General features: G+C 52.8%; 1 protein-coding gene across 1 annotated transcript in view; it reads left to right on the forward strand.

The window, feature by feature from the left end:
- Window positions 1-316: 316 nt before the first annotated feature.
- Window positions 317-25,424, forward strand: part of LOC144768591 (mitogen-activated protein kinase 1-like) — a 347,633-nt gene continuing 322,525 nt past the window's right edge. The window contains exon 1 of the mRNA XM_078652385.1: window positions 317-548. Coding sequence (XP_078508511.1) covers window positions 406-548 — 143 coding nt within the window. The 5' untranslated portion in view covers window positions 317-405. The remainder of the gene's footprint in view (window positions 549-25,424) is intronic.

A 25,424-nucleotide genomic window follows, 5' to 3' on the forward strand; every position in this document is an offset into this window, starting at 1 on the left:
ATGGCTCCGTAGAAATTAGTAAAATGGCCTCGTTAGTGTATTTATAAAGGTTTCTGTTTCAATTTGACAAATTCAAAATTTTGCTTTTTTGTAATTACTTCAAAATGAGATGAAATATAAATATGCTAGTGTACATGTTTTTTGCGTGGATATTAAAACACATTTGCGACTACATTTCTGCAGAATGAAGGTCATTAGAGAAAAAAAGCCCGCACTGAAATGCCAGCCAGCATGATTAGTCTGCTTTCAAGCCCTACTTCCGCGTTCCCTCTCGCTTGTCTGCTCTGCGCCGTTGCCAGGGGAGCGTGCGCAGTTGCCTGGGCGGCGGCTGACGTGCGATGCGCGGTGACGGAGGTGACTCGCCCTGACAGACGCAGCAGCAGGCAGAGACGGAGCTCGACGGCCATGGCAGCTACAGCAGCAGTATCTCCTCCAGTGCCCCCGCCTTCTCGGCCAGGCCTGGAGAGCGTAAAGGGCCAGCCTTTTGATGTAGGGCCGCGGTATACCGACTTGCACTACATCGGTGAAGGAGCATACGGCATGGTGTGGTGAGCGCCCTGGGGTTGAGGTCAGAGGGTGTTGCTGGGTTTGGCAAGGGAGTGGCACTGGGGACATTTGTTATGGTTTGAAAGGGCAGTGGCGGCGTACATATAGTGAGTTCCTCGGGTTAGAGTGGCAGTGAATGCAGAGTGGGTGTTACAACATTGTGTGTTGAGTGGGAGGTAGAAGAAGAGGGCGGGAGGAAGAGAGAACCCTTGATGGTCTGGGTGGGTCAGCAACGCGTGAGGGAATAGGACGTGCGATACAAGGTGGGGTTTGAAGGAGGAGGGTTTCAGTGTAGAGGAGTTTATCGTGAGAGAAAGGGGAGGGGTCGTTTCTATGTTAAGTTCCTCTTCGGGGTGTGGCGAGATGGGGTTAATCAGTGGCTCCGCTTCGTTGACATTTGCAGTACACATAATACCGTTCCCGTCACCGTACTGATGGTACAGTGTTTTGTAACTGATGGCAGCAGTTTTTGGGGGATGGACTGTGTACACCACGTGTGTTTACTATTGATGCTTGTTGATTTGCATAGGGAAAGGTATACATTGTGAGCCCTATTACACAACCCATTCGCCTCTGTAATCATTATTTACATCTGGTAACATTTCTCCGTTTAATCATTGACGTCGTATTAACTTGCCCCAGGCCTCTCATACACCTTCCTGGCTAACGTTATTGCTGCGGATGCTGCTGCATACCGAGGTCAAGGGCGCTTTACCTCAACAAGAAAGGATAGCATCGAGTATTGAGTAGTTCTTTCACTCTACTGTGATTTTATTTTTTTTATTGCTTTATATGCTTAGAGATTTTCTCCTGTGTCGAAGATACTGGATTTGGGCATTGTACCCCCCTGAACAAAGTTCCTAAGAATTAATTTGTACTGGTGGGTGCGCAAAGATCACGTTTTAGTAGAGATGGCATTGTCCCGATAGCGTCAGAGATGATATTGGCACCGCACTAAGGGCCCGATGTAGGTAATTCCGATTTACCGACTCTTAAATACTGAATCATACTGATTCGGTATTTAAGAGTCGGTAAATCGGAAGCAGGCAGATGTAGGTAATAAATTACCGATTCTGTACGATTCGGTATTTACCGAATCGGTAAATACCGAATCGCTATTTCCCATTGATTCCTATGGGCCTTGAAGCCCATAGGAATCAATGGTAAATACCGAATCCTGCAAGGGTGCAGGGGGTGTCACTTTGACACCCTCTAGCAACCCAAGTACAGGCTTATGTGACATGTGGCACACATACATGCCCTAAGGGCATGTCTGTGTGTCACATTGCACAGGTGTGCATGCACAGATGTGCATGTACACCTGAATTCGGTATTTTACCACACAATTGTATTGGGTGATAAAATACCGAATTCAGAAGGCCTGTAGCCCTGTAAACAGTGCTACCTACATCTGGGATTTACCGAATCGGTATTTTACAGAATCAGTAAATTTACCGATTCTGTAAAATAATGCCCCCTACATCTCAATCGGCCGTTACCGACCGGTATTTGGTGACCTACATCGGGCCCTCAGTGTGGACCGTTTTTTTGGTTCAGTGCACATTCGTAACCGCCGGTGTTCTGTTCGCATTGGTATCGAAGAAACACACCGATTTCACGAGCCGTAAATGCTTTCTTAACTTTGAAGCCGAAGAGAATGTAGTTTTTCAATGACACAATGTGTCGTGTTTTACGCCGGAAAGAATGCATGCAAGTGCTGGAGAGTAAGCTTTGGTGCTGAGCATTAGTGTTGTTTCGTTGTCATACACGGAGCAGTAGTCAAAAATATGCTTGTGGATATGCTCGCTTTGGGGCATATTAACAAGGGCATTATCTCCGCTTTTTTATCTTTGAAAGCCAGAAAAGCGAAGATAATCTTTAAGCCCTATTTATAAGTGGGTGCTAACCAGTGGTCGAAGTGGGGGAAAAAAAAAGTAGGGGAACTGTGGGCGGAGAATCAGAGGGCGGGAATAACCTGAGGATTGGATCAGTGGGCGGAGTTAGAGGTGTGGCCAGGATGCGCAAAACATCCCAATCTTTAGTATTTGTGTGGCATTTCACTGACCAGTTACACAGCTTATTATGTTATGTAATTCAACCAATGGATACACATGATTATTTAACGATTAATATGAGCTATCGACATTAGAAACATATTCCACTTTATGCATTTATTTTAATCACAGAATGACCCAAAAATGCTTAAAAGTGGAAGCACGAGCCATTTGTTCTCCCCCCCCCCCCCCCGCGGATGACGGCGGGGACCCTGATGAGCGGTGTGGCCCTGTGGTGACGGGGGCGACAGTGGCGGGAAGGCTGCAGCCGGAGCCTTGGTAACGCTCCCTACTGCCGGGGTGGCCCGCCTGGTGGGCGGATCGACCCCACGAGTGCTGGCCCTGCCCAGAACTGGCGACCCCCCTGAGGTGAAGAGTGGGGGTGGAGGTGGGGGCCCGCGCTGTTGCCTGTGGTGGGGAGCTTCTGGCGCCTGTGATCCTGTGAGCTCCCATATAGCACGGCTACTGCTCGTTGGCCTGTAGCGAGCTGCGGGCTTTGGAGGTGCGCCCCCCCCTGGCGAAGCGTTCGGCGGCGGAGCTGCGCCTGCTGCTGTTGGGCCCTGGGCAGGGGCCTTGGTGCTGGCGGGGCCCCCCTGGCCTGTGAGCAGACCCGGCGAGAGGCGGGTGGCCCTTCTCTGCCCTATCTGGGGACCCCTACTGCGAGGAGCGCTGGCTGGTGCCTGTGACTGGTGATCCGGGGGCCCCTGGTGGGTCGGCAGTGCTGCCCCACTACGAGAGGACGCATAGCGGTGCCTTGGACTGAGAGGCCTGGGCGGGTGATGACGCGGTGAAACCCCCCCCCCCCCCCCCCGGTCGGCTCCTCCGCCTTGTGTATCTGGGGCTCCCCCTTCCCCCCCCCCCCCCTGTGACGGACTTTAAGAGCCTGTACTGTGAACCCCCCCTGACCTGGGAACCTTGATTTTTTTTTTGTTTGAATATCTTTTTATTAGTTTTGTAGTATTCATTTACATTACACGAGTATGCATTTTGTACGAGGTGATGGTACATATAACTTGCATAACGACAATACAGTGCAGCGACTATACATGTTGAGTTATTGAACACATATATCGTAGTTCTTGTTGCAAAACTGACAGGACATGAGAAAGAAGGCGCTTGCCGGAGAATGCGATGTCGTATGGTGCTATTAGCAGTGTAACTCGGGGTGTGGGGATGAGATGTGGTGTGGGGCGGCATGTTCTTGCAGTTGCACGCCTTCCCTAGGTCACTCTCGTCAGCCAATATGTAATGTATCCCCCGTTGTATGATCATATTAAGAACGTTGCGGGGGAATTGGGTATCAGCAACTAATTTATTTATTTATTTATTTATTTATTTATTTATTTTGAGAGTTTTATATAGCGCTACTGGACCCGAGGGTATCAGAGCGCTTTACAAGGTCAATATACATACATTAACAAGTTCACAGTGAGTATTAATCATGAGAATTCCCCCAAAAAATTTACATTCAACATGGAAAGGAGGTAACTTAATAAGATGTCATAGCTGAGTGCAGATAATGGTGGAGGATACGAGAGGGGAGGAGAGGTAAGGAATGAGAGGAGGAAGGAGGGTAAAGAGAATAAGGGAAATAGGGGGTTATGGACAGGAGGAGAGGAGGTTAGAGAGGTGGGAAACGGGGTGGGGTGAGGTGAAAGCAGAGGGGCAGGAGTCGGGCATCATTAGTCAGACCTTACGTGCCCCAGTATTTGTCGAAGAAGTGATTAGAGCCTTTTTTTGAAGAGAGGGTAGGAGGGGTTGCAGCGGAGGTCTTTGGGGAGAGAGTTCCAAATCGTAGGGGCATTACCAGATAATGCACGGGATTGTTTTTTTTTGTATTTGAGTTTCGGAGGGATTAGGACAAGGGAGTTCGTGCTCCTCAGGGACCTAGAGCACCCAGCTTTTTGTAATTTGTCAGCCAGATAAGAAGGGGTGTTAAGGTGGAGGGCTTTGTATGTGATACATGCAATCTTATATGTGGATCTTCCTTCGATTGGGAGCCAGTTAAGGTTTTTAAGGACAGGAGAGATGTGGTCGAATTTTTTGCAATCGGAGATAAGTCTGGCGGCGAGGTTGAGAACACATTTAATAGGTGCCAGGTGGATTTTCGGGGTGTCAGCGAGTGTTGCGTTACCATAATCAATTTTGGACAGGACAAGTGATTGGACAACGATTCTAAAGTCATCGGTGGGAATAAAGGGTTTAAGTTTTTTGAGGTGATGCAGGGTGAAAAGGGCTCTTTTGCTAGCATTTTTAATGTGTGGGACGAGATTAAGGTTAAGATCAATACTGATGCCTAGGGATTTGACAGAGTTCGAGGTGGAGAGGGGGTAGTTAAGAGCTGTGATGTCATTGATCCAGAGTTGAATAGGGAAAGGGTTGTCCTTGGGACTAAATAGGATGATTTCATTTTTTTTAGGGTTCAGTTTAAGATGATTGAGGTGGAACCAGGCTTGAACTTTATTCAAAGTGTCGTTGAGGTGGAGGATGTCATTGTGGGATTTGATCTTGTAGTAAAGTTGGGTGTCATCGGCGTAGAGGTGATAGGATACTTTGGCTTGTTTGATAATGAGGGTTAATGGATCCATGAATAGGTTGAATAGTGTTGGGGAGAGGATAGAGCCTTGAGGGACTCCAAGTGAGACCGGTTGGGGTTTGGAGAGGAATTGACTGAGCTTAATTTGTTGGGATCTGTTTTGAAGGAAAGCGGAGAACCATTAGAGTACGGTGCTCTCAAAACCAAATCGAATTTTAAGGGTGTTGAGGAGGGTAAAGTGGTGTACAGTATCGAAAGCTGCCGAAAGGTCCAGGAGGATTAGCAGAGAGGATTCACCTCTGTCAAGAGACAGGTGAATATCTTCAGTAATGTTGGAGAAGTGTGGCTCAGGGGTTAGAGGCAGCAGACCCGGAAGCTGAGATCGGTCCTGGACCAGGGTTCAATTCCCCGCCTCGGCGGGTCTTGGGCTAAAAATTCCACAGACTCGATAATTCTCGCCCCGGTGCCTCCTCGACTCTCGGGTTCACACTCTGCGACTCTGGGCAATAGCTTGCTTAATCTCCACAACGGCCCCTCGCGGCGGGATGCCTGACTTTCACCTTGTGGATACCCTGATATCTCACAGGGGAATACCAGGACGGGTTCCCTAAGCAAGCGCCGGGAAACCCACTGCGGGTAGCTGTGCGCTATATAAGCTCAACTACATTTACATTTACAATGTTGAGCATGGCTGTTTCAGTGCTGCATCCTTTTCTGAAGCCTGATTGGAACATGTCAAGGAGATTGAAAGAGATAATATGGTTGTCAAGTTGGGAAAGGACACATTTTTCCAAGACTTTAGAGAGGAGGGGAAGGTTAGAGATGGGGCGTAGGTTGTTGAGGTCATTGGGGTCGGCGGAGGAGTTTTTGAGGATGGGGAAGATTTGACCTAATTGAAGAGAGGCCGGAACACAGCCAGTCAGGAGAGAGGAGTTGATGATGGTGGTCCAGAGCGGGGCAATGATGTGTTTGAATTCTTGAACCAGGTGAGAGGGGAGAGGGTCTTTAGTGTGAGAGGACGGTTTGAGTTTAGAGATGAAATTGACGATAGCTGTTTCGGATACAGGGGAGAATTCTTTCCAGGAGGCATTGTTTTTAGTTTGGTGGTGTATGAGAGCGGGGCCTGGGAGGAGGGGTATAGAGTGTGGTTGGAAGATGTCTTGAGACGGGGGAGAAGAGAGCGAGCTAGCGCTATGCAAGTTAGGGAGGAGGTGGAGTATGAGGGGAGGTTAAGCTGAAAGGGGGGGCGGCAAAGGAAAGTTCAATTGCGTTGACTTTGTTGGAGAAGAAGCTTGCTATTTCTTCACATCTTTCAATAGTGGCTAGTAGTTTCGGGGGGCCAGAGGAGGTTTGTTTTTTAACAATGTTAAAGAGTTCTCTGGGGCGGTTTCTGGTATGATCTAGCTGCGTGCGAATATAGGAAGCTTTTTCATTGAAGCTGTGTTTTTTGTATTGTGCTCTAGCATTTCTCAGAAGCACCAAATTGTCAGTGGTGGGATGATTCCTCCAGGTACGTTCTGAGTGCCTGAGAGCTCGTCTTTCCATGTTAAGGTCCGAGTTAAACCAGGATTTTGGTGGGATGTTTTTTTTCTTGTTTGTATTTTATAGGGGCAATTTGATCAAGGGCATCACAAATCGAATTGTTGTAGTGTTCAGTAAGGTCGTCGGTGCTATGTGAGAGAGGGGGGAGAAGTAAGCGAGATTTAATGGTAGATTCCAATTCGCCTGGGGGAATGAGGTGAAGTTTATGGGTAGGTTTCAAAGGTAAAATGCCTGTAGGGGTCGGGTGTATAATGGAGCCATTTAAGTCGAAGAGGATAAGGTGATGGTCAGACCAGTCTACTGGAAGGATCTTAGAGAGGGAGGTGAGTTCCTTGTTAGTCAGGATAGCATCAAGGGTGGCACCTTTGTTGTGAGCTGGGGATTGGCAAAGTTGGATCAGGTCGGTAACGTCCATGATGTCGTTAAACCGTGAGACCGCAGGGTCGTCATTTTTATTCCAGTGGATGTTGAAGTCTCCTAGAAAGACGTTTTTACAGTGGGATAGTGATGCTAGCGTAATAAGGTCGGACATCTCTTCAGTATAGGAGATAGTTTCCAGGAGAGTGGTAGATAGTATGAAGCCTAATGGTATGGAAGCCTGGGGTATGGATATCTGTGCAGAGGTATTCAAATGTGGATGGGTCTTGCAGTTGTACAAGCGAGATAGTAATGTTATCTCTGAAGATAATGGCAAGGCCCCCTCCCATTTGTTCAATTCTATCTTTTCTAATGATGAGATAACCAGGGGGAATCAGTAGATCTAGAATAGGAGTGGAATGGGGGTTTAACCAGGTTTCAGTAAGGAATGCTATATCTATGTTTTCACTGAGAATAGTTTCCGCAATCTCAGTTGCGTGGGAGGAGGCCGATCGGCAGTTAATCAGCATGCATGACAAGGGCGTGGGGTCGGGTAATTGAGATGAGTGACAGGGGGGGTACAAGTATTAGTTGTTGTGGGAATCTGGGTGATGTAGGAAGAAGGGGTAGTCTGCTGGTACCCAGGAGAACAGGGATAGTGGACTGAAGGCTAGGGGGAGTAAAAGGGTGGGATTCTTGGGAAGATGTCAAAGAGCTATTAAGGGTGTCAAATTGAATGGATGGAGGGCATGTGTCAAGAGGTAGAGGGTGGGAAGTTTTAGCACTGAAGGCATGGTCGATTTTTGCTGAGTTTAGTGGGTGTGGAAGGTGTTTTGGGGTTAAGAGGGAGGGTAGGGGGAGGTGGAGTGCTGGTTTAGGGGTTATCGCAAAGGGACGAGTTGGAGTAGGTAAGCGTATCCGTGTAAGGAGGGCAATTCTTGGGGGGATTAGGAATAGAGGAGTCGGTGTGTGATGAGAGGGGTATAGAGATTAGCGCAGGGACAGATGTGAGATCATGGGTAGAGGGGTGGGCTTTAATGAGGAGTTGGACATCAGTTCTGTGAGAGGTGAGATCAATGACAAGAGAAGTCAGGAGTAGTTCAACATTAAGGAGTGATTGAGTGAGAAGAGTGGAGTGAAGAGGATTAATAATATTTGGGAGGATAGGGGAGTTAGCATAATTTGGGGGAAGGAGATTAATGAGCGGAAGGGGGGGATAGCCTGGGGGGGGGAGGGAGTTAGAGGTAAGGTGAGTGGCGTGATCAATGTTGGAGGGAAGTGGGGCAATGGTGGTCGACGTGGGAAGGGAATTCGTGATGGATGGGGGAAGTGGCGAGGAGGCAGTAGGGGCAGGAGTACCCAGGAAATTAAGGGATATGTGGGATAATTGAGAGGTCGGTGGAGGGAGAGAGGGGGAGGTCAGTGTGGGAGGTGTGCGAGAAAGCAAGGGGGAGGCGTGGCTCATTTGGCGAGGTGGGAGGGGAGAGGGTGCATCACAGTGAGGAGCAATGGGAGATTGTGGGCGATACGGCAATAGAGGCGAGTGGGCTAGTGGAGTGAGGAGAGATCGGGACAGGGACAATAAGTTGTTTAGGATAATCGAGATGGGGTGGACAAGTCTATGTGCGCAGGGGATATGGGGGATGAATTAACGTTAAGGGCTAGGGAGACATGATTAAGACGGGAGTTAGAGATGGTGGAGTAGTTGGAGGTTGTGGTAGGCAGTAGAGGTTGGTGATCCGGCGAAGGTAGAAGGGGGTGTAGCAGTGGAGTTGAGGGTTGGGGAAATCGGTGGCGGAGGGATATATATGTCGGAGATGGGGGGGGGTAGAGGGTGGGTTGTGGAGAGGCGGTTGGAGGGAGAGAGGAACCGTGGTTCGTGAGTGCTCCCGTTGTTGGGGTGTGTCAGAGAGAAGAGACATGGGGGTGGGGGAAGAGAGGAGAGGTGAAGAGACTGGGGGATGAGAGGGTGAGAGGGGGGGATTAGAGTGCTGTGAGAGGAGTTGGGATAGAGTATTAAAGTGATGTTCAAAAATGAGGAGGTGATTTTCAGAGGCTTGAATGAGGATGTTTCCAGAGTTGAAGATGGAGATGTCCACTTTGCCCAAGAAGGAGGAAGATGGGGTGGTAGATAGTATGAGACCGTAAGGAATTTTGCGGGTGACAGTGATGGGGAGGTGTCGTAGGAAAATACTTTTCCACTTCGATGGGCGTTTGGAGAAGAAGATGAGATTGGTGACAACGGAGGAGTTGAGTCTATTGTGGTGATCCGCAAAGAGGATTTCATGGTGTAGACATAGGAGCTTATGTTTAACGTTTTTTTCCCCGTGTTTGGAGAGATGAGGAGGGTATATGATGGACCAGGAATTGGGGACTAGTTTCGAGATGGGAGAGGATGAGTTAGAAGGGGGAAATGTGAGAGGAGGCATGTTGGGGAGAGTAGGGTATAATATTCATAACTGTATAACAGGCATGTCACAGGTGAAACTGCCTTGACATCCAAACGGAACCAGAAGGGAAGTTGTGGTCGGGGCAAAATAAGAGGAAAAGGTTCACCAACATTGTGAGGTGTGGGAAGAAAAATTAAAAGTAAGGAGATAACTTGAAGTGGAGGGGTGAGGGTAAAGGGCTGATAGATCTATAGGAGTGTCAAAGTATGTCCGTGGAGGTGCGCCACCAAATTCGTGGCAGGAACATGTGGCATGTGGAGTCTAGTGGAGCGCGGGCCTTTCTCGGAGGGGGGGAGGGAAAAAGGGGGGGGGAAAGGGGCCCAGAGGTGCCCAGCAGGTATCAAAAATTAGTGCTGTAGGGGCAGGGGTCTCGGGTGGCGGTGATGCTGCGTCTCTGCAGCGGTGCTTCCTAGCGTGGGTATCGGTTATGTCATTCACTCATCTAATATGGCGGGGTGTCGATGGGGGCATGAGGGTGTCTGTCCCAGCTACCGGCCACGGCCGGCCTGAGGGGAGGTACAATCTAAGTGATTCCCTGATCTAAACACGCCTGTTGGAAGGACTTCAGAGTATCGTCCCAGAGTTGCGCAATGGGGAGTTTCCTGTGCCCCGTCGTCTCCTCCCTGTGCAGTACGGCACTCTCCGCTCTTGCCCAGTTGTCAAAAGAGGTATACCAGTGTTTGGCTTGCGGGGGCTCGCTCTTCTTCCAGCGTTTATCAGTAAGCGTTTGGCTGTGACAAGGCCCAAGGCCCAGAATCTAGCCGGCACCCTATTGAGCTTCTTCCTCTTATAGAGTCCTAAGATGCAAGCCTCCCATGTGTGCGGCAGGACTTCGCCAGCGCTCTGTCGTAGTAGGGCAGTCACTGTGGTCCAGTACGTGTGTATGTTGGGGCAGGCCCAGAGCATGTGTAGTATGTTCGCATCGACCAGGGAGCATCGTGGGCATGCTGTGGTGGTGATCGAGAAGTATTTATTGATTTTATCCGGCGACAGGTATGCGCGGTGTAATAAATGAAATTGTATAGTTTTGAAGCGGGAGTTGCAAGGGACATTAACTAGGCCAGCCAGTATCATTGCCCACTCTTTGTCCCTCCATACCCTCCCCCGATCCGTCGCCCACTTGTCTCGCAGCTGTTGGGTGGAATGTTGTGTGTGCATTAGGAGAGCCTGCGCCAGCCAGTGGATTACATGGGATCCGTTGCCCATAACGTGGAGGTATTGTATGAAGTGGTGTGTTTGCAGCTCCTCAGTCATGTCTACCCAAGGGCATGCAAGCGTGCGCACTACGGACGTATGGAGAAGGAACTGCCCAGCTGATAGGCCCGTGTCTCTGGCCATCGCCTCAAAGGGAAGCAGGATGCCGTCCGCGTATAGGTCGCCTAGTGTCTCCACTCCCGCCTGCACCCATCCCTCCAGCATAGCCTCAGTCACCACTCCGCCTTCTCGGGGCGGGCCCAGCAGTGGAAGCGCCGGGGCATAGGGCTTTACCTCACAGGTTAGTTTCAAGCAGCGCAGAAAACATCTGCGAGCTACCGCCACGTGTAGCTGCAGTGGGCAGGGAGTTTTGGTCAGGGGTGGAATAACGTGCAGATCTGCGTATGTGTCCAGAGCGTATCCTCTGTGGCAGTATCACCTATGTTTCTGCCGCTCAGCCATCCCGTCACCCATTGCATTTGTGCAGCCAGGTAATACAGTTCCAGGTTGGGAACCGCAAGGCCTCCAGCCTCTGTGGGTATAAAGAGCTTTGTCAGCGCCACGCGAGTTCCCCCGGTGTTCCCCCGGTGTTCCCCCGGTGTTCCCCCGGTGTTCCCCCGGTGTTCCCCCGGTGTTCCCCCGGTGTTCCAGATGAGGGTTCGGAGCGAGGTTTCCCTGGTCGGAACATATACTGGAATATTTGCGTAATAATATAAGTCTAGGTAGGATTATCATCTTTGTCAGTGCAACTCGGCTAGGCACATTTAGAGGGAGGGTTCTCCAGAAGGTTATCTGTGCACGCAGGGAGGAGATAGCCCGAGTCAGGTTTCCCTCCAAGATGTCAGGTGGGGCTCTATAAATGTGTATACCTAGGTACCTGAACGTGGTAGGGTACCAGGCAAGTCTCCCGCCATTGATGCAGATGTTGCATTCTTGTGTATCTGGGCGGAAAGAGTACGCTCCAGATTTGGTCCAGTTAACTTTGAGTCCCGACATGGTCTCAAAGGTGCGGAAAGTATCAGATAGGGACTGCGGTATACGAGTCAGGTCTTTAATGTATAGGAGCAAGTCGTCTGCGTACAGCGAGACCGCATGTAAGCCGTCTGCCAACGGGATCCCCCAGTCGTCTCCCTGCGTCCTAAGCAAGGCTGCAAGAGGTTCCATGGCAATTGAGAAGAGCAGCGGGGACAGGGGGAAACCCTGCCTAGTGCCTCTCCGCATCCGGATGGCGTCAGACAACAGCCTGCCCTTGCGAACACGTACGGTCGGTTTTTGGGAGAGTAAACCCACCATGTCAATGTAGTTGTCCCCCAGGTCGTATTTCTCCAGCACTGTCCTAATGTAGGGCCATTCGACTGAGTCAAATGCCTTCTCGAGGTCCAGTACGAGGCACCCCGAACGGGGCCATCGGCGGGCGGCGTAGGCCTGCACCCTAAATAGCCTGCGGATGTTATAGGAGGTGCTGCGCGCTGGCACAAAGCCGTTCTGGTCATGGTGCACGAGAGTAGGGACTAGAGGGGCCAGACGCTGAGCTAGCGTGGAGGCTAATATTTTGTAGTCAGTGTTTAGCAGGGCTAGCAGTCGGTAAGAGCCCATGCGCGTACCATCCCTGCCGGATTTTTAGATGGATATGAGTGTGGCTTCGTTGAGCGGGAGCGAGGAGTCCTCGGCGGCTGCGTACATTTTCAGCAGCTCGGGGATCAGAATGTCAGAGCAGGCTTTAAAATATTCGGCTGGTAGTCCGTCCGGGCCAGGGGACTTACCATTCGATAGGATGAAGATGGCGGCACGCAACTCTTCGGGCATGAGTGGAGCCCCTAGGTCGCCTTGCTGCGCGACCGTCAGTTTTGGTAGCTGTATGTCCCGAGACATCGTCTACGATGTCTGCAACGGGGACCCGCAGTTGGGAGCGGTACAGGGCTTGATAGTGGCCCGTGAAAGCCGCATGTATCGCAGTTGGCGTATACACCATCTCGTCCCTGTCAGTGCAGATCGCCGAAATAGGCGCTGATCGATCCTCCTGTTTGATGAGCCAGGCCAGCAATTTCCCTGGTTTGTCACTGAGGTGATGCGTGCGCGCCGAGTGGGCTGCATAGTTGACATGGCAAAGTCGCTCTAGTAGTCGTGCATGTTCCCGCGTGTGCTGTGAGTAACGGCCTATCCGCTCCTCCCATCGCCTCCTGTTCCCGTTTTTGCAGGTCGGTCTCTGTGTGTCAGTTCCTCTTCTAGCTGTTTCTGTATGTGTCCCTGTGTGCCCAGGCAATGTCCCCTGATTACAACCTTAAAGGCGTCCCATTCAGTCTGGGGGGAGGACGCCGTGCTGGTGTTGTCTTCAAAGTATTGTGCCGTTTGCGCAGTGAGGGAGTCTCGGAAGGGGGCATCTAGGAGTAGAGCTGGCTGTAATCTCCAAGTGGGGATGGGTGGGTGCGGGCGCTTCCATGCTATGGCAAGCACGTGCGGGTTGTGGTCAGAGTGGGTGCGGCCCATGTAATAAGTGTCCGTGGCTAGGGGGAGAAGGGTCGTTGATATCATATCTATCTAGCCTTACGTGCAGATTGTGCACTCCTGAAAAGTAGGAATACCCCTTAGAGGTGGGGTTACGGGTGCCCCAAATATCGTGCAGGTCTCATTGTGTTGCCCAATGAGTGAGAGCTTTCATGGCGCCGTGCGCTGGAGTACCGGTCTGGGGTGGGGAGGAGCGGTCGAGTGTGGCGTCGAGTATGCAATTGTAATCGCCCCCCAGTATCCATGGGACGCCGTGCCAGGGCGCTAGCTTCATAGACAGCTGCGCGAAGAAATCCCCCTGATTTGTGTTCGGGGAGTATATTGAGGCCAGGACCACCGGCTGTCCATCCAGTCTGCACTGTACGATCACAAATCTTCCCTCCGAGTCTGCGTGCGCATGTGTTACCATGAGGGGGGTCCCGGGTCTCACCCATAGGAGTGCTCTTTGAGCATAGGAGGAGTATTCCGTGGCGTAGAGTTGCCCGCGCCATCTGCGGCGTAGTGTTTGCACTTCCGCCTTGTTTATATGTGTCTCCTGTAGGAGTGCGATCTGGACCTGGTGACGTTTAAGGTAGGAGTAAATTTGGTATCTGCGCGACGGTGTGTGCATTCCCCTGATATTCCAGGTGCATATTTTTATCTCTGTCATTTTACACTGCTACGGTCACAATCCAACAGGACTACACTTCATGTTCAGAATCGAAAGCGGTGCCGTTCCGGGGCTCCCCGTTGAGGTCTAGTGGTGCCTGTCAGTTGATCAGATCGGTTGTCTGTGGCGTGACATCCGGTTGCTCCATGGACATCTGGGAGTCTGTCAGTCCATAGATGGCCTCATCATCACTCGGGAAGGCCCTAGGGCTGGTGTCCAGGGCGGGGTTCGAGGCTGGGGAGCCGCTGATATCTGTCACTTTGCGGAGCGCATCTTGTTGCTCGAGAAGAACTAGTTCCACAGGTGTGGAGAGATCCATCGACCCCTGCGACAGGTGGACCACTGGTGATCTGTGCCTGCGGCGCCGGCGCGGTCCACGAGTGCGTGTCGTTGTGGCGGACCCCGGTGCTCGTCTGGGTGCTGTGTCTACGCCGCTGTCCAGCCAAGCCTCAGTTTCCTCCGGACTAGTGCAGAAGTGTGTTTTGTCCTGTGCCACCACCCTCCGCTTGGCAGGGAAGAGGAGGGGATATTTGAGACCTATTTGTCGCAGCCGTTGCTTCACTGCAAGGAATGAGTGTCTTTGGCGTTGCACTTGGACCGTGTAGTCGGGGAAAAACATTATTTTGGAGTTGTCGATCTCGACATCCGCGATTTTCCTGGTTTCACGTAGAATTGAGTCTCGGTCACGGTAGTTCAGAATCCGAAGGAGCAGTGGCCGAGGGTTAGATCCCGTGGGAAGAGGTCTCGTCGGCACACGGTGTGCACGTTCCACCACAAAATGTGGTGACAGGGCGCCCTCCGGTAGCAGGGTTCTCAGCCAGTCTTCCACATGCTGCGCAGGTACTCTGCCCTCCCATCGTTCCGGCACGCCTATTATTCTGATGTTGTTTCTCCGCGCCCGCCCTTCTGCATCCTCGGCGCGATCTTCTAAGAATTCCACTCTGTTCAGGAGATCTTTCATCTGTTTATCCGTCTGGCTAACTCGGGGCTCAAGAGCTGCTACAGCGCCCCCCAGCGTTGTTGTGCGGTCCGCCAGTTTCTTGTGGTCTGCTCGAAGATGGGTGAGGTCGATTGCGACGCTGTCGATTTTGGTTTCTAAGGAGGTGCGGGTAAGCTGAAGCGATTCTTCCAGCCGCTCCATGGCAGCTAGCATAGTGTCCAATTTAGTCGCCACGTGGTTGGCGTCTGCAGGTTTCGGGAGCTTGTCCATTGTCTCCTTGAGTTGCGCACCTTCAGTGCCCGTGCGCGTCTTCACACCTCCAGACATGAGCAGAGTGGTAGGCTGTGCAGCCCGCAGTGTCAGCCAGAACTCCCATCCGCAGGGGCTGCTTCAGCGGAAGGCCCTGACAGTGTAAGTCCAGACGTGCGGTGGCTTTGTAGGGTCTCTAGGATGAGTGGCAAACCTGACGCAGCCCCTTCACGTTGTCTCCAACCGCTGGTATGCTTGGCCTCAGTGGGTCGTGGCGTCAGGAGTCACCTGTGTCTTCAATGGTGCGCTTATGGGCCCAGGATGGTTGATTAGCGCGTCCGTAGAGATTGCTAGCAGCCACTGCGACGCACTTGACTCCCGTAAGTGTGTCCATGCGCAGTGTCCTCCATGCGTCGGCCCCCCTCCGTTGCGAAAGGCAAAGTGCCTGTCGGGGTGGACCCCCGGCGTAGTGGCGCCAATCCTGTGGGCTCTGGGAGACCCCCGGTGAGCAATGTGGTGGGGGGGGGGCAAGAGAGCATCCTGTTATGGCGCTGAGACCCAGAGGCAGTCACAGCACGATTATTGAGATGTTCCTGGGCAGCCGGAGCGTGGGTGGTGGTCGTGCTTCACTCCCGTCAGCATGGGGCTCCGCCTCGGGTGGCAGCGTGGGTTCGCGCTCCCGGGAAGATCACGCCGTCCTCTGCGGTAAAGGCCTCAGGGTTGTGGAGGCAGTCTCATGGTCCGGGCCCCCCCCAGGAGGCAGAAGTTGTGTGGTGCAAAAGCATCAATGCACGCCGGCAGCAGCCAGGGCCCCTGGGCACAGGCGCGGCCGTCCAGATGCAGGTGCGGGACTCTGGGAAGTCCTCCCGCGCCACGCGTTGCAGGCCTTGCCCTCAGGCCCAGCCTCCCACTGCAGGTCCCAGCTTCCCGAGGTCGCGTTCGCTGGCTAGGTGGTATGTGCACAGTAGCAATCCTCGCCAAGCGCCACAGCCTACGAGCGGGCAAAGGATGGTGCCTCGGCGCGTCACCCTCAGATCACAGGCAATGGCTGTCCGCGTTACTCATCAGGTGGCAGTTGCTGCGTGATTAGGTGTTGCGCTATGTCCTCTTGTACTTCGGGCTATAGCCGCGCTCGCCAAGTGCCCACGCCACACACAGCAGCTGGTCCTTGTAGGCGGCGCGTGTCTTTTTATCATGGGGTGACTCTCTGGCTTGTGGGCCTCAGAAGCTGCGGGGCACTGGAGTGCCAGCATGCACCTCTGGGAGCCAGCTCCCCAGGGCGACGGTCTCTGTGTGCAGGTTTCAGGGTCAGGTCTGCTGTGGGACCCCGCGCCCCGAGGTTCGAGCTCCGCCTCCAGGCCCGATCCCTGACCTCGCTTGATTGCGCCCGCCGGCCAGGCGGCGTACAGCACGGCCGGACTGTCCCCGAGGGGCCCGGAGTGGCTGGGGGCGACCAAATCGCACCAGAGTCAGTGGAGGGGCGGAGGACGGTGTCTGGTCACTGCCTGCATTTTTGTCCGGTTCCGGATAATTATACCGGAGTTGCAGCCCGGGGAAGGGGAGCTCAGGCCGGAGCTCTACCCGTGGGTGTCTGCAGCCATTGCGTGCCTAGCCACGCCCCCGTCCTGGGAACCTTGAGGCCTGCCCCACGGTGCTGGACGGGCTCTGCCTGTGATCGGACCGTCACCTTGCGTGCCTCAGTGGGGTGACCCTGCCATTGTGTCTTTGCTGCGGGGCCTCCTGGCGACTAGTGTTTGGGTTGCCTGGGGTACTGATTTGTGGTGCTCTGGGGGGGCTGTCGAGAGGACTCTCTCCCATGATCTGGTTGTCACCTTCAACAGCCCCGACCCCAGCCCTTGAGGCGCTAGTAGGCCGGCAGGGTCACATCAACGCTGGCTATGACGCGCTCCAGAGGGGGCAAGACTGAAACGACAGTGCCCCCCAGGGACAACTCAGTGGTGGCAATGTGGGGCAAAACTGGGGCAACGGCGGCAGAGGCGCCGAGGGCCTCGGGGGACACGGCCCCGGTAACGCAGGCATTTATGACATCCTTTATGTCGGAACTGAAAATGGAGATCGGCTCCCTTCGCTCTGAGGTCCACACTTGTGTGCGGGAGCTGCGCCGGGAGGTCACGGACCTGGGAGATCGCGTGGACGGCCTGGAGAAGACAGTTGATGCCCGCACTGAGGACCAGGAGCTCCTGTGGCAGCGCTGGAGGAACAGCACATAGAGCTGCAGGTCAAGCAAGAAGACCTGGAGAATAGGAGCCATTGGAACAACCTCCGCATCCGTGGCGTACCACTTGGAGAAGAAGGGATGGATGTCCTGACTTCTGTTGCGCAGCTCCTCCATGAGGTTTGGGGTGACGGCGATGCCTCACCACCGGCCCTAGATCGCGCCCCTCCGGTCTCTGGACCGCCGGGGCGCCCAGGACTTCTCCCGGATATCCTGACGAGGGTCCACTTCTTCACGGAGAAGGAGTCCATCCTGCGGGCCGCGCGAAGCAAGCCGGACCTTACTTTTAGGGGGGGGGGGGGTCACAAAATTCAAATTTTCCAGGATCTAGCGCCCAGCACCCTCCAGCGGCGGCGAGCCTTCAGGACGGTGACTGAAAAGCTGCGGGACATGGGCATCGCCTACCAATGGGGCCATCCCTTTGCCCTCATCTTCCAGCGGGAGACCAAACAGAGAGGTGTGAGGAAATTCACTGAGGCGGCGCAGCTTCTGCAGCTCCCGACATCACCGCCGGCGAGTCCGGTGCGCCCACAAAGGCAGGAGCGTATCACGGCTAAACCGTCCTGGACCACGGTCCAACGACACCGCCGCTCGCCCCGAGTGGATGAGCAGTCTGCCTTCCAGACCAAGCAGGACATTATCGCCCACATAAAGTCCCTGGAGGGAGACCGAGAGGAGGCTACATCTCGTCCGCCAACCCCGTGATCTTGCAGGAGACTGTTCCAGACGGCTCATGATCTACTTGTTCAGGGGGTGAGCGCTCCCCCCCCCCCCCCCTTCCCTCAGGACGCCACTGAGGACGACTGCCCTACCTGGTTTTGCACCCCGGCTCCTATCTCTAGGGTGGGAGACGCTGGGGCTCCTACCCACGATGACCCCGGGACTGGCTACGCCCCTATCCCTGGTGATCCCTGAGGGAGTGACATCCCTGGGCATATCCGAACCCCCCGGGGGTAGGATGCCCGTTGGTGGGATCAACTGGACTTGGCCCTGTTGGCCACTGTTGGACCATATATTTTCTCCTTGTCTTTCTCTTCTTTCTGGAGAAATAAAAATTCCCTTGAACAGGACTATATGGAAAGTGACAAGAAACAATCTAGGCCTAAATAACAAAAATTCATAAACAAATCAACAAAATAGGTTTTTGTAAAAAAAGAAAATTACAATTTATTATGTATACATACAAGAATAAAATTCACACTGTGGTATTACATTAAACACCAATAAGACATGCAATTAAAAAGACCATATCAACACAAATAATAAAATTTTATATAATTCAATTATGACCCGCATAATTGGCACAAGTAAAGACAGAAACAGTAAGACATGGGAAATTATGCAATACTACAAGTATATTCGGACTCCTGGTTAATCACATCAATGTCATGTATGTGAAGATATATATATTTACAGCGATGAGGAAGTCATGAATTATACAAATTTTGGAAAGCGTTGACGCGTTTCGGTGGGATTTCTTGATTCTTGCCACCTTTTTCAAGACTATATACGTCTGTCAAAACCAGGGGGTCATATAATTTCCCTAAAATGAATATACAACATATTAGCAAAATTATAAAAAAACTTATTAACATTTTGCATTTCATTAATATAAGGACACATGGATGTGGAACAGTATTTCATATATGGTCTATTCAATATCCTACCATATTAACATCCCAAGAGTGCAACCTACCCTGATTGTCTAGGTTAAAGAACTCATAAGCGGTTTCTAAAGTCCAATCTAAAGCCATACGAGCGTATCTACATCTATAAATCATAGGCAGAAAGCAAGAATGGTGCCCTATATGTCTACCCATGTCGTATATAAATTATAAACAAGCATTCTATTATACTTTTACACTTTCTGGCCTTCCTTACTTTCCTTCCTTCTCCTTCCTTTCTTCCTTACTTGTGCGGGGCAGTGTGACGATGGTGCTTGGCCCGAGCTGCACTGGCGCGGGGTGTTTGTGCTGGTGGGCGGCTGTGGGGGAGGGATGGAGGGGCGCAGGCGACTCCCCTTAGAACTTCAATATGACTGCCCCCTTGCCCAGTCCCCTAAAGGTCCTGACGCTTAACGTCAAGGGCCTGAACTCCCCCAATAAGAGGCGGCAGACCTGGCGATACCTCCTGCAGCAGAACCCTGACATCATATTTCTCCAAGAGACCCATCTTCTGCAGGCAGACGTTGGGCGCATGGCGCACCCCAGATATCCCCTTCAATTTAGGGCTGCAGCAAGCACTAAGACAGGCGTGGCGATTCTGTGTAGACAGGGCATCAGGCGGGGGGACACCAAGCCCTTCAGGAGTGACGACTGGCGCTTCCTCAGGGTGAGTGTGGGCGTTGGCTGACGCACCTTCACTTTATGTAATGTTTATGCACCCAACCAGCTGTACGCTTTTTAACACACCCATCCCGAAGGGGGACCCCTCCCTGATCCTGGGGGGAGATTTTAACCTAGTCTGGGATCCGGATGCTGATCGTAGCAATACCTCGGCCTACGGCTCTGGGGCCATGTCCTCTGCGCTGTGAGTGTGGGCGTTGGCTGACGCACCTTCACTTTATGTAATGTTTATGCACCCAACCAGCTGTACGCTTTTTAACACACCCATCCCGAAGGGGGACCCCTCCCTGATCCTGGGGGGAGATTTTAACCTAGTCTGGGACCCGGATGCTGATTGTAGCAATACTTCGGCCTACGGCTCTGGGGCCATGTCCTCTGCGCTGCGTACCCAGATCACGGACCTAGGACTCTATGATGTATGGCGCTACCGCTCCCCAGAATTGAAAGATTATTCGTTCTACTCCCATGCCCACCGCTTGTACTCCCGTATCAACTATTTATTTATCTCTCACGCTCTGCTGAGGGATGTCCTGGGCTCTTCCATTTCTGCTATCTCGCTATCGGACCATGCGCACGTTGAATTGCTGCTACAGGATCCGGCCGTTCACCCCGCTCGAGAGGCGCGATGGCGTCTACCGCCGAGCGTCCTGAGGGATGCGGCCGATGTAGACAGCATCAGGGTGGCCATAGACTCTTACTTCGCTAGCAACGACCTGCCGGAGACACCCTTCCCTGTCCTATGGGACGCCTTCAAGGCGACCATTCGGGGGCACATCACCACCCTCTCGATTGCACGGACTCGCGAGGCCAGGACCCTCGTGGATAATCTGGAGAGAGATATAAAACGAGAGGAACAGCGGGACCATAATAGCACCTCCGCTGTGTCTAGACGGCGGCTGGCCAATCTCAGAGGACAGCTCAGACTCTTGCGCACCAACAGGGCGGAATCTTCCCTGTTGGCCCTGAAGCAGAAATACTTTGAGGGTGGAGACAAGGTAGGCAGCTTGTTCGCAAGGAGATTGAGGGTGCGGGCGGCCAAGACTCACATCGCCAGTGTTCAGCTCCTTGTTGGGACGAAAGCCGTCTCAGAGAAGGGTAAATGCGAAGCGTTCCGAGATTACTACACCGCGCTCCATCAGGAGGAATCATCAGACCCAGGAGCTGTGGCGGAGGTCCTACAAGCTGATACGGGGACGCCGCTCCACCCGTGCTATGCGACGGCCTTGGAAAACCCGATCGTCCAGGAGGAGATAGCAGCCTCCATACGGGATCTTCCCCTTGGGGAAAACTCCAGGACAGGATGGTCTGCCTCTATCTTTTTACCGTATGTTCCAGGCGCAGCTCGGACCTCACCTCTTGAGACTGTTCAACTCATTTACCGATGCGGAGGGCCCGTCTCGGGACATGGGAATGGCGGAGATAGCACTGATTCTAAAACCCGGCAAAGATCCGACTCAGTGCGCCTCGTACCGCCCCATAGCCTTGCTGAACACTGATTTTAAGAGCTACACTAAAGTCCTGGCGAAGTGTTTGGACCCCCACATGCCGGGTATGGTAGGCCCGGATCAGGTTCGCTTCATCCGCAATCGGCAGGGGGCAGGCAACGTCCGCAGTAGCTCACCTGGTGGGGAAGGCGCGTCACTGGAATATTCCGGCCTGCCTCCTCTCGCTGGACGCGGAGAAGGCCTTTGACCGGGTGGGCTGGACCTTCTTACGGGCGGTCCTGGGCAAGCTTGGACTGGGACTGGACATGGTCACCAGGATCATGGCACTATACCTCGCTCCGCAGGCCCGGATCCGGGTCAATGGACAGCTCTAGGCTCCGATCCCCATCCGCAGGGGCACCTGACAGGGGTGCCCCCTATCGCCCTTGCTCTTCGCCCTAGTGGTGGAGCCGCTGGCGGCAATGATCTGTCGGGCACCCGACATCCATGGCATCCACATGGGGGCCGTGAACAAGGTGGCGCTGTTTGCTGACGATCTTCTCCTCACCCGCCCTGACGAGTCTCTGCCAGCACTGCACTCTGCGCTGACCCTTTTCGAGCGGGCCTCTGGCCTTAAGATTAACCACAGCAAGTCCTGGGCCCTCAACATTACCGTTCCGGAGGCAGACATCCCTCGCCTCAAGCAGCTGGAGCCATACCAGTGGGCCGCCTAGAGCATCCGTTACCTCGGATGGCAAATAACCCCTTCCCTGGACACGTGGTCGCAAGAAAACTGGCGGGAGTGTCGACAATCGGTCCTGGAGGAACTACGACAGTGGAAGCCCCTGGTGCTGACATGGCTGGGCAGGCTCAATGCTGTCAAAATGTCAATCCTCCCTAAAATCCTGTACCTATTTCAGTGTCTCCCCACGCCCATCCCGCTCGGCAACATCCGCGATCTCCAGCGTGCCCTCACAGCCTTCATCTGGGGCGGTAAGAGGCTTCGATTCCCCCAGAAATTGTTAATGACCCCGCGGGCTAGGGGGGGCTGGCTTGCCCCGATTTACTGGATTACTACTGGGTCTCGCAACTCCGCTTTGTGGTGGAGTGGGGAGTGATGGCGAGTGAAAAGGGATGGCTTCACATGGATCGGGCTGTGACGGGGCATACCATCTGGGACCTAGTCTGGCATCAGCGGGCGGCACGCTCTAAGAGCGCCTATTTGGCGGTCCCCATGAAGACGGTGCTTGAAATATGGGACGCGGTAGCTGTGCGCAGAGGCCTTACGACCTTTCCTTCGCTGCACACCCCGATCGAAGGGAATCCGTCTTTTCCGCCGGCACACCAAACGCAGGCCTTTGCCAAGTGGATGCAAGGGGACTGCAGGGTGGTTACGGACCTATTCGAGGAGGGCAAACTAAAACCCTTCACCCAATGTAGAGAAGAGTTCCGTGTCCCGGTGACGGCACAACTGCAGTATACCCAGCTGCGACATTGGGTGACTGCAGACGCAATGTACCAGGCGGCCACGCGCGCCTTCACCCCCTTTGAGCGGCTGGCCCGCCACCCCATCGAATCCAAAGGACTGGTATCTCGTATTTACCAGATCCTGCAGCACCCGCAGACACCTACTTCCCACCCCTACCAGGACAGGTGGCAGGCATTGTCAGACACGGACATTACCCCTGCGCAATGGCATAGGCTCTGGCGGGACATCCCCAAAATATAGCATCCCACAGGGGGAAAATGCCTATAAATTAATGACTCAATGGTATTATACTCCTCAGCGCCTGCACCAGATGTTTCCTGCCTCCTCGCCCCTGTGTTGGCGGTGCCGATCTGCAATGGGGGATCTCATTCATATCTGGTGGGCGTGCCCGGCACTAACTCTCTACTGGAAGGAGGTCCTTAGCCACATCAGGGGGGTGCTGGGATTTCCTCTGCCTGAACTCACTACCACCATCCTGCTGGGTGTTAAACCTGCTGCTCTAAAGGCCCTTACCAGGAGTGATTGGATCCTGGTGCTCCAAATGCTGGGTGCTGCCAAACAGCTCATAGCCTTATACTGGAAGAAGCCCGAAGCTCCTCCAATCGCGGCTTGGTTCGTACGCCTCTGGCATGTCCTTACGATGGAGCTCTTCACAGCCCGGCTGCAGGCGCGCGATACCCCCTTCAAAGCTGTGTGGCAGCCCCATGTCAAATCCTTTGCGCAGTTGAACGGGCGCGCTACGTGCCTACCAAACTCAGGGCGCTGAGATTGTTTGAGGATGCTCTTTCCCCCCCCCTGACCCGAGCAGATTGCTACCTTGACTGCCCTTCTAAGCTGCGCCTCACCGCTACCAGTCAATAGACTGGAATATCGAGCCCTCCCCCCCACCGCGCGCTGTCTCTATTCTTGCTCTCCTATCCCACCTCCTTTTCCTGCTTATCTTTCTCTAGCTGTTATTCTTCTTGCTATTACTGTCTGCTTTTCGGGCCCTGTTGAAATGGTTGTTCCATACGGGCCTGTTGCCCGTCTATAGCGTAGAAAGGCCCCCTGGGTCTTACCACTCCACAGACCTACCTAATGTTGTGCTCTGCCATTTGATCGCGGCCGGCCCCTCTGGGTTGTAGGCGCAACGCTGTGTATAACTCTCCTCCCCCCTGGAGTTCAATGCCATCTGATATGCTCTTCTATCATGCGACCAGCCCTGAATAGGTTGTAGGCTTATCGCTGAGTACCTGATTCCCTTGTGGAGTGTTACCCTTTCCCCTTGCTACAGATTTAAAACAAAAATCATTATTGATTTGTATCAAAAATAACACTTTTTGCAACATTAGGATAATCAAAGGCTTAGGGAAAAAAACATAACGCTCTAGTTTATACCTTGCAGTTTGTATGCAGCTCTTAGATGAAAGTTAATAGCTCACTGTTCTTTGTTAGGATTTTAACTTATAAACTGCAAGTAGCAAAAGGATCTCACTGACAAAAGCAGTAACCCACTGACCTATTTACAATATGTGCACTTTGTGATGGGCCTGGTACATTTTCTTTGCAGCAGGCACATTAACCCTCTGCGCTATCTTTCCATGAGTCAAAACTTCCACTAGACAAATCTCCGATCTCGCTCTAGGAAGAAGTTTATTCATCAAAGTTATCATGATATTTTTTATTATTGCCGAAAATAGCTGGCGGCCAGGAAGGAGGCAGCAAGTGCTTTTAAAACCATAATATACAACGCCCCCCACTCAAAATCAGCGCCCGTTGCGGTCATACCAGTCGCACCTCCCTAGATCCAGCTCTTCTCAAGGGTCCTGTGACTTCAGTGACAGTCACTGTTGCTCTAGGGTCTGCTACTTCGTAGGCCTGCCCGCAAGACTGGAGATGAACTTTAGTATGGATTGTGGTGGGCAAGCCTTCAAGGTGAACCCACACTTGTCACTGCTAGGGTCTACCTGCTGGTGCTAACACACCAGGGCTTTTCTGGTGCCTTCTAAGGTCTGGCATTGGAATGTGCTCACTCAGAAGAGTGGTCTGGGGGACTGTTCATGAAGGCTGAACCTGGTTCCCCAGTTCGAAATTTAGCAGCTCTGCCCGCAGTGCTACATCTGCTCCCTCACTGAACACCATACTGCCCCACTGAGAAAAACTCATACTGCCTTCAGCTACAATCCAATTTGACCTGCTATAAACAACTGGATGCGACTCAATTCAAATTACACACTAGGCAAGAGCAATTTGCTGCCTAAAAGAAAAGGTAACAACATCCTGGAAAAAGCAAACACGCATAAGGAATGAAAGACTTAATAAAGCATGTAAAATGTAAGCAGGAACATGGTGAACTTAACGCTTTTACAGTCATTATTCAGAAATCAACAATTGTTTTTGCCTGAAAAGTTAAGGACATAACTTCAGGGCCCAGAAAGGACCCATTTCAATGTCCACTGCTTATATGCTTACAAAACGTAAGCAGTATGGTTTGAAAAGACCACATTTGTGAACACAAAGCCGCCGTACACATTTCGTTTTCCAATCCACCCATCAACCAGGTATTGCAGTACCTCCAGGCAGGGCCGGTCCTCTGGTCATAGGATTTTCGGGGCCCTGGGCAAAAGGTAATGTGGGAGGCCCCTGAAATCTACATAAGTGACACCTTCTGATCTCGGGGAAGCTGCTTTGTGCAGACTCCACTTGGGCCACAGCTCCTCCTCTCAGCCATCCCAAGCAATTCTTGTACAGCCCATTTCGAACTGAAGGTGTGAGAATTGCTTGGGGGATGAGTTAAACCTGTGTGGGCTAAAGTGCTGACAATGGGCGCCCTGCCGAGTCTCTGCTGCCTGAGAGGTGTACCCTCCCCTAGGCCTTCCCACACCATCCCTTAGAGGCCCCAGGAGGGGGGCCCCCCTCCCATGAGCCC

The sequence above is a fragment of the Lissotriton helveticus genome, chromosome 7 (genome assembly GCF_964261635.1).
Source record: "Lissotriton helveticus chromosome 7, aLisHel1.1, whole genome shotgun sequence".
In the NCBI taxonomy this organism is placed as follows: Eukaryota; Metazoa; Chordata; class Amphibia; order Caudata; family Salamandridae; genus Lissotriton; species Lissotriton helveticus.